Below are 8277 nucleotides of genomic sequence, written 5' to 3'. Positions count from 1 at the left end.
TCGTTTCGAGTGTTTCGTGGCCGACGTGGCGAGGGGTGGCAGGAACTCTGCCGTCTTCCATGGGAGGAACATTGGGGCCGGGACGTGCCACGTGAGGGCCGTTGTTGTCATGTTTCCTTATCTCTTCGTGGCCGATTCGGTAATGAGTGCAACCAGCTGGCAGATATGTAGAACCCTAACCCGACTGGCCAAATGGGATAAGTTATATTGCCACCACAGCGTTTGAGCGTGCATAGCACGGATAGACAGTCGTAAGTTAGCAGTAGTAGTAGTGTACATCTTGATGGCAAACTGTGATTGTACGGACGCAGTGTGTTGATTTGGGGCGTATCATTGCCAAAACGTCGGTTTCGTGGACTATGCAACATGGTCATATTTTGATCGCTGACTCCTGCGACAGGCAGAATTGTTGACCAGTGAGCGATGACTTCAACAACGAAACCCCGACTAACGTTAACTCACAGTTAAACAAGCACTCGAACTTCGTTCTTGAGCCACTTCGTTAGACCTTCTGGTTACATATGAACGCCCTATAATTGCTAGCGTGGAGCATCGAGAAGTCGCAAGCTATGGACGTAGTGCGGTGACCTCGACAACCCACCAAGGGTCCAAGACTTACTTTGTACGGTATATCGTGAAATGGAGCATAATGTGCTGCAAGCCAGAACGAAATCGCTTCAAAGATAAGACCTGGAGCCGAACCCATGCGTTTTTGATCAAATTGCAAGTCGTTTCACATTACTGGCGCCAAGTTCTTCCACTTTCGAGTTTTTCACTCGTTGATGTGGCCGTCTGTCCACAATCCCCCCTTCGTCAAAACTGGAGAGTACTGAGGAGCTCAAGCCCGAACTCAAGTGCCAACACGAAAACGGCATGGTCAACTTGCATTAGGAGGGTCAGTTTTCAGGATTCGAAGCATCGCTCGTGATTGGCCAAATCTGCAGACTTGGTACAACGCTTTTCTGTCGGCAAATACTGGCTTCGTCTGCGCGCCTAGCTGTAAATCTGGCCGGAAGTGGCTGATCTCAACGAATCTTAGAAGCACACACTAGATATTAATAAGTTACAAGTATAGAAACACGCCTCGGCAGCTGGCGCTTTGGTGCCAGTGAGGTACTTCGGATGCAAGACATTCGTTGCCTTCTCAGCCACGCCTTTCCGAACGTCCCGTAGATACAGCAACTGAACTAAACATGAGCTTCAATCAATTCGATGCTTCATATGCCTTTGCCGTCCCTATTTGCCCCAACGCTACACGTGCGAATGACCCATTGGACCACTATACCATCGATCCACGAAGTCCACGAACGAATTGGCTCCCCATCTACCGAAAGGGAAAGGATATTTTCTCCGAAATCGACGATATAAAACCCTTGCTTTTCGAAATTTTTATGATCCGAAATCTCCTCTAGTTTCTGGTACTAAGTTCCGGAGTTTTTCTCAACTCTATAAATCGTCAGGGGGTATTTATGGATACCATCAACGGAAGGACCGGCACATTTTGACAGACACAGCTGCAAATGTAACGGCAAGGATGACAATATATACCACATTCCCGCCTCGTTTATAGAAAATTTACTGTGAAGCTGTGGTGACTTCTAGCAGGTGTGAACGTAACGGTCAGCACCGAACCGTTACTCCAATCACATCGCAATGGGACTTTGTCTTGGTACTCATGAACGTCAATAACGTTACGGTTGAAAGACTACAGAGACTTGAGTTCCAGTGACCGATCATTGGATTACTCAATGACGGTAGAGTTGGCCGACAGATTTACGCGCCAGCTAACCAGAGGATATGCAATCGCTGAGAATACATAATCTATGCAAATCGATTTGGTTACTACTATAGCTTCATACCCTCAAAAACAACTTCTACGCAAAATGACATACTTTAGTTAAGACAACAACTTCAGCCCCAAATTAATTTCCAAAGTTAGATCAAAATTGCTTGTTTTTCTCGATTAACACTTGTAATATAACTGCAAAAAGCTATATTTTGCGCATGTGATTGTGCACCACTACTATTTTTCCTTAAAGTTCAGGTTATTTCCAGTATATTTCATACGAGGCGCTAAGCATTCCACATATTTCGTCCAAACTCTACATCGTTGCAGTATATTTCGCCTAATGTCCCGTATATGTCACCCCAATATATTTCAAATGATGTTCCATCGATTTCGATTTTCGATGAAAATCAACGCGCTACTTCATCAGGCGCTAACGTGCATGTCACCCACGTTTTCGGCAAGACCGTAGAGCAGCTTGAGCTACAAGGTGTAAGGTTGTAGAGGATTCATATAGACAAGTTCAAAACGCTACATATCCACTATCTGCGATTTCCTTGATTTGCATTTAAAATCGAAAGAGATGAAACATCATTTGAAATATACCGCCTGAGGGTTTCACATATACCAGACATTAGGCGAAATATACTGCAACAATGTAAAGTCTGGACGAAATATATTGCGCCTTGGACGAAATATATTGCGCCTTGGACGAAATATGCCGGAAATAACCTGAACTTAAAGGAGGGGTCGAATAATCGTTGCATTCCCGTGAAGATTTGGCAGTTTTCCCTCGTTTACGTTAACCGCCTTATTCAGAACACTAGCGTCATATATTCCTGGTCTTAAGTCGACTGTCGCCTTCAACGATTGCGAACAGACGGAATGAACTCGCCATGACTTCGTGTTGACTAACGTGGGCAGATGTATTTATCCTCCTCGGTCGGTTCTCACTGTTATCTCCAAAAGACATAGCCCAGCACACAGTACAGTACTGTGCCTGGTGAATACACTAACGTTGAATTGCACATCAATTCTTGGGTACTACTGTGCGTACTGTAGTATAACTTTATATGTAAAACGGTATGCTTGCTGTACGCCACCAATACACTGAAGAGCTACAGTAGTCAAGTCCCTTAATAATGATAATCCAATAACTCAATTAATCAAGCCACATACATACATATATATAACGTTACATTACATACAAGCGAATGCAGCTGAAGGGTTGTGAAGGCCTTGTTATTCGCACGTCCAAGGCATCCAGTCATCGATGGACGGGCTAAATGCCGCTGGATGTATGAGGGAGCCTGCCGCATATTCTTCTTCGATTTCCCTCCCGGTAGAGCATTGACTCGTGCTTTGCACATTAGTTTCAGCGTGCAGCCTGCACATCCATTGAGTCATTCTACTCGACACTCACCTTCGCCCCCTACATGAACTGAAATGTTACTGTACGTATGAGGGACTTGTAAGAATTTAATCCCATGAGAAAGCTTGTCGCAATACTTAATATTCTAGTCAGTCAGCTGTTGCGCTTTTCCCCTTAGCTTTCACGGCATTATGGTAATGGACTCGATGGCACGTCATGTACCCCAGCCACATAAGCATCAATAACTCTCATAAACAATGGGTAGCACGTTTGGGCGCACCTGGCGTTAGGGCCACTGCATCCTCGTACCCTCGCCGGCGCTTCTTTAATCGCTCAATTTCTGCGTCTTCGTTCGACGCTAGCCTTGACTTGCGAATGGCAATGCCTTCAAAGCAACACATCGCCACTTGCTTCCGACTATACCCTGCATGCTGCAGCAACAGCATGCGCTCCACGTGGTCATACCGTCGTACGCGTCTAGGTCTGGTCATGGGGACTTGGGAGTAAATGTCATGGCACTCTAGTGTGGTATGTGTCTTGGCGAGCCCAAGGGGTGGGCCGTCGTCGCTTGGCACGGCGCTTCCCCCGCAGTCGACGTCAAAGAAGTAGGTCGTGGCCGTGGTGAATGTGATGCGTTTCGAGTGTTTCGTGGCCGACGTGGCGAGGGGTGGCAGGAACTCTGATGTCTTCCACGGGAGGAACATTGGGACGGGGACGTGCCACCTGACGGGGGTGAAGGTTGCGGTGGTCATGGCCAATTGTAGCACTTGGGGTGGGCGGATAACGTTAGTATATCGTTAACTGTAAAGTGAGAATCTATCTCGGAACAGTTCCACTACAGTACTGTAACTTTTATTTTTTGCATACCAAGTCAAATCAATTTCATATGTCGACTTTTCCGTGTGTATTTGGGAGCGTATGGCGGGTGCTAATTTATGCGACAACAAATATACCTCCAATTGTTCGTGGCTCTGCCTCAAATAGGTTCCTGGAGAGAAGTAAAGATCTCGCGTCTAACATTAGTGGAAGTTTCAAGTCACATTCGGTACAGATCACAATCGATCGTTTGTATTGGTTACACTTTGCCTGTTCAAACTTATCTGAAAACCATACCGGTACTCATTCCGCGAGTCTTTGGCGAACCATTTTGGTTTGACATTCAAAGCCCGTCTTGTGTATCGTACTAAGGTTAACTTTAGTTACCCCCGTTTTGGCGTTGATCTTGACAGTCTAACGACTAACTGTACTCCACTCGTCGACACTGCAGTATATACCTTGTGAGTGTAACGCTAATGTCCGTAATGTGATTTTTATGGCGCATTGAAACAGACCTTATCGTGTAATGCAGCTAGCTGGTCGCACAGGACCGGGATTTCAATTATGGAATGAAGCTGAAAGGTTGGCACTATTCTATGCTAACGTTACTTAATTAATCGGCTCTGAATAGACTTTATCTTGGCGATCATTTCCTTCGATTTCTACCCAAATCAAGACAGAATAAATTGGACGGTTTATGGTACACGGCTTGAGCTTACTGTTAAAACATGTATGCTCGTTTTGTTTACAAGTAAATAATTGTTTGGGGATTTCATTAGGGGAAGTTCCAAGTAGTTTTCAGAAATAGCATGAGCCAATCAACATTGATTACCTCGTTTTTTCACGAAAGACGTCAAGCACCTCTTTTTCTACTTTTGGTATAGTGGTATAGTGGTATAGTGAGTAGCGTAAAAAATCGCACAAAAAGAGGTAAAAAAGTCCGTCGTAGGAAACTGTACCTATTTTTCATTTTGCTAAAAATATCTACTTGGAATAGGCCCTTACCTTGCGATTCGATTCACCGATTTCGAATGGACAGTGAAGCAATTCCATTCCTTATAGTTAAGCTGCCGCCGTTGATCTAAACATGAAAGATATAACGTGAATATAATATTATAACTCAAATCAATTTTACACTTGGAATATTCAATTAACAGTTAATTGTTCTAACGGAATGGCATGGTGCAAAGGTACGACAAATACGGTAGTACTATAACGTTAACATTGAATAATTCCCCCACAGCTGGGGGTGTATACCCTACCTTCAAAACACCCAAACTGAGTTGAAAACGTCTCTATTATATCTGCGTCCCAGTGAACTGACTCCACAGGTGAAACACCCTCCCTATTAGATAGGTTTTGCAACTTGTCCAGACCGCATTCATTCCGCATATTTTTGATAAGAATCTATGGATATGGACTGGAATACCAAAATGTTGGTTTTGCAAAATTCCAGACCGCATCCATACATTGAATTCAGGAGTACTGTATGTCGTGAATTTTACTTCGAAGTACGACTTGCTAAATCGATCTATTAATCTACCGGTAGTGGTTCTCCCCGATCAAATCGCACCTCAAACTCCAAATATATGAGTTTGTGTCTCAAAATCAACGCTTGGAGTGGTTAAACTGGGACGGAGGTAGTAAGTACCTTGTAGCTTTTCCGCGATACGGTGCCGCCATCTTGTCGCTTCTTCGCTCCTCCAGCCGCTCGCTCCCTACCTCAGACAGTGTCATGAGAATATTTTGGTCGACACTTATTGGGCAATACTAATTTTATTTCGGACGACGGATTTCAACCAATGAATGGCTTCGTAGTCAATAAAGATGGACAATACTGATTATATCGGAGCAGCGCTATTTTGACCAGTTGAAATCGCAAGTTACCATGGCTTCCGTGCAAGGAATTCCAGAAGGATGGGAGGTGTTGACATCGCGAAGCAAGGGGCTCGACTACTACTTCAACAAGAAGACTGGGAAGCAGTACTGGGTGGACAAAGACCTTCCCGAGGGATGGAGCAAGATCATCGAGGCCGACAGACGAACGTATTACTTTCACATTAGCGACGAAAAGCGCACCCGATCGTATGAAAAACCGACCATGTTGGCGCCAGCATCTCCGCCGCCACCGCCACAACGGCCGCATGCTCCAAGCATAGATGCATCTGTCGAGCCCCCTCCGTTTCATCCTCCACAGCGCCGCGGGAGCAACTCACTGCACGACCTTCTCTCGCCGGTCGGTGCACCTTCTGTCGCGTCACCCGACGAGCAACACACAACCTCACGGCACGACCGATCCGAACACGGCCATGAAGATGACGTCGATTCTAGTAAGGCCAAGTTTGCTCGGCATCACGAATCATCTCCTGCTTCGATTCCATCGCACGAGCATCGTCGGTCGTCGCCGAAACCACCGCGCGAGTTTGAGCCCGTGTGGAGCGGGTCGGCCACGCGAGGAGCCGTTCCCATCACGTCCAGAAGCGGCGGTACCACCTCGGACAGAACGGACCAGGAGAAAGCGGCCGCGTTCTACAGCAACTTGTCGCGCAAGAAGACGAGCGACCGCGCCGACAGTCGGCTGTACCATATGCGTTGCATGAACAACTGGGTCAAGAGCGTGTTGATCCAAGAGTACAGCCAGAAGCAGAGCCGCGTGCTCGACTTGGCCTGCGGCAAGGGCGGCGACATGAACAAATGGGCCAAGCACAACTTTCAACTGTACATGGGCGTGGACATCGCCAAGGGTACCGAATCATGATGATCATCATCACATTCACATCTCCCACATGTACGTACGCGTTGTAGGGTCGTTGGAAGACGCCGCCGCCAGAGTGCAGCAGAATGGCGACTTGAGCCGCAGCGACATTCATCTCGTACGTACAGATCATCCCGTTATTCGTGGCCTAAATCTCACATTTCTAACATGTCCTTCCTTGGCTCTCCCATTTTGGGCATCTCTCCCTCTCTCTTTTATTATTTTTACTTTTAAATGTATATGCATGGATGTGAGAGTGTATAGTTAGTATATTGATTGTATCAAGGAGTAATAGTAATAGTAATAGTAATAGTAATAGTAGTAATAGTAGTAACAGTAGTAATAGTAGTAGTAACAGTAGTAGTAGTAGGTGTAGTATGTGTAGTATTAGTATTAGTAGTAATAGTAGTAGTAGTAGTACTAGTAGTACTAGTATGAATGCAAGACGTAGTGTAGTAGCAGTAGTAGTACTAGTAATAGTACTAGTAGTAGTGCTGGCTCCGTGGTGGCGTTGATACGATGCAATGTGTCCAGTGTTGTCAATATCAGAGTCATGCGTCAAGAAACATCGTCACATATCCTCCTTATCTCATGTTTTCACTAGGTCCATGGGGATTTGGGCGAGGTCTCGTTGTTGCAAGACACGCTTCTTTGCTGGACCACGCGCCGCGACTGGCACCGTGGCGTGCCCGTGGACCGGCCGCACTCGTTTGACGTCGTGTCGATGCAGTTTGCGTTCCACTACATGTTTTGCGATGAACCGCGTGCGACACGGTTCTTTGAGACACTGCACCAGTCGCTGCGGCCGGGCGGCATGTTTATAGCGACGACGATCGATCCAAATCGAATCATCCAGAAACTCATGGCGACTGTGGGCGGGACTGAAGTAGTCGACGGGAACGTCGTGGGGCCGGCGCCCATCGAGCTGCAGGACGCCAAGGGCCGGACGCTGTGTACGATCCGCATGGATCCGTCTACCCGCGACCGGCTGCTGCACCCGTCACGGGACGACCAAGGGTTTGGCTTGCGGTAGGTTAAGTGTGTGTGTGTCGTTGAGGCTACGTACGGGAAAACGGTAGTAGATGAGACATGATGTAGGTACATGTTTACATTGAACGACGGAGATGACGAAGAAGCAGTCAACCTACCCGAGTACTTGATTCCGTCGTCGATGCTGCGCCGCCTGCTCGACCTCCACGGGTTCGACCTTGTCTTGCAAGAGAACTTTCAGACGTTCATCGGCCACAACAAGGACGCGCACAGGCACCTGCTCATGAAGATGAACGTCCTCAACTTCCAAGGCACGATCAGCGACGTCGAATGGGACATCGCTGGACTGTACCAAGTGCTCGCGGTCAAGAAACGAGCGACCTAACGCATAATCATGATCGGGTTGCGTCTGGACCTCCAGCATCTTGCATCCTCATGTCTTGTTTCGATAAAATGTGGTGGCAGTTACAAGGAATTGCAGCCGTGGATTCTACTAAAGTGTTTAAATTGACGTACATAAACATTAAAGTGCTTAAATTGCCCTACATTATTGGATAA

General features: G+C 46.7%; 2 protein-coding genes across 4 annotated transcripts; one reads left to right on the top strand and one right to left on the bottom strand.

Annotated features, from left to right (window-relative positions):
- Positions 1–3406: 3406 nt before the first annotated feature.
- H257_12254 (hypothetical protein) lies at positions 3407–3946 on the bottom strand (the record flags this gene model as incomplete). The annotated part of the gene is made up of 1 exon (XM_009839409.1): positions 3407–3946. Exon 1 carries the CDS (start codon positions 3908–3910, stop codon positions 3407–3409), a length of 504 nt encoding a protein of 167 aa, XP_009837711.1. The 5' UTR covers positions 3911–3946.
- Positions 3947–5818: 1872 nt separating this feature from the next.
- On the top strand, positions 5819–8261 carry H257_12253 (hypothetical protein). 3 transcript variants are annotated; one of them, XM_009839406.1, is made up of 4 exons: positions 5819–6718; positions 6780–6847; positions 7334–7758; positions 7828–8261. In XM_009839406.1, the coding sequence occupies exons 1-4, from the start codon at positions 5863–5865 to the stop codon at positions 8102–8104; spliced, it is 1626 nt and encodes a 541-aa protein (XP_009837708.1). In that variant the 5' UTR covers positions 5819–5862; the 3' UTR covers positions 8105–8261. The 3 variants fall into 3 exon arrangements, with proteins under 3 accessions (XP_009837708.1, XP_009837709.1, XP_009837710.1); XM_009839407.1 differs by having other exon boundaries at positions 7817–8261; XM_009839408.1 differs by having other exon boundaries at positions 7334–8261.
- Positions 8262–8277: the final 16 nt, after the last annotated feature.

This window comes from Aphanomyces astaci, assembly GCF_000520075.1.
Source record: "Aphanomyces astaci strain APO3 unplaced genomic scaffold supercont1.39, whole genome shotgun sequence".
Classification (NCBI taxonomy): Eukaryota; Oomycota; class Saprolegniomycetes; order Saprolegniales; family Verrucalvaceae; genus Aphanomyces; species Aphanomyces astaci.
Note: the sequence above shows the minus strand (reverse complement) of the source record. Positions and strands in the feature narration are given on the sequence as shown.

Coding starts and splice junctions, on each gene's coding strand:
- H257_12253 (XM_009839406.1), top strand. CDS start 5,863: ATGGCTTCCGTGCAAGGAATTCCAGAAGGATGGGAGGTGTTGACATCG. Junction 6,719..6,779: donor GGGCGTGGACATCGCCAAGG/GTACCGAATCAT, acceptor TACGCGTTGTAG/GGTCGTTGGAAGACGCCGCC. Junction 6,848..7,333: donor GCCGCAGCGACATTCATCTC/GTACGTACAGAT, acceptor TGTTTTCACTAG/GTCCATGGGGATTTGGGCGA.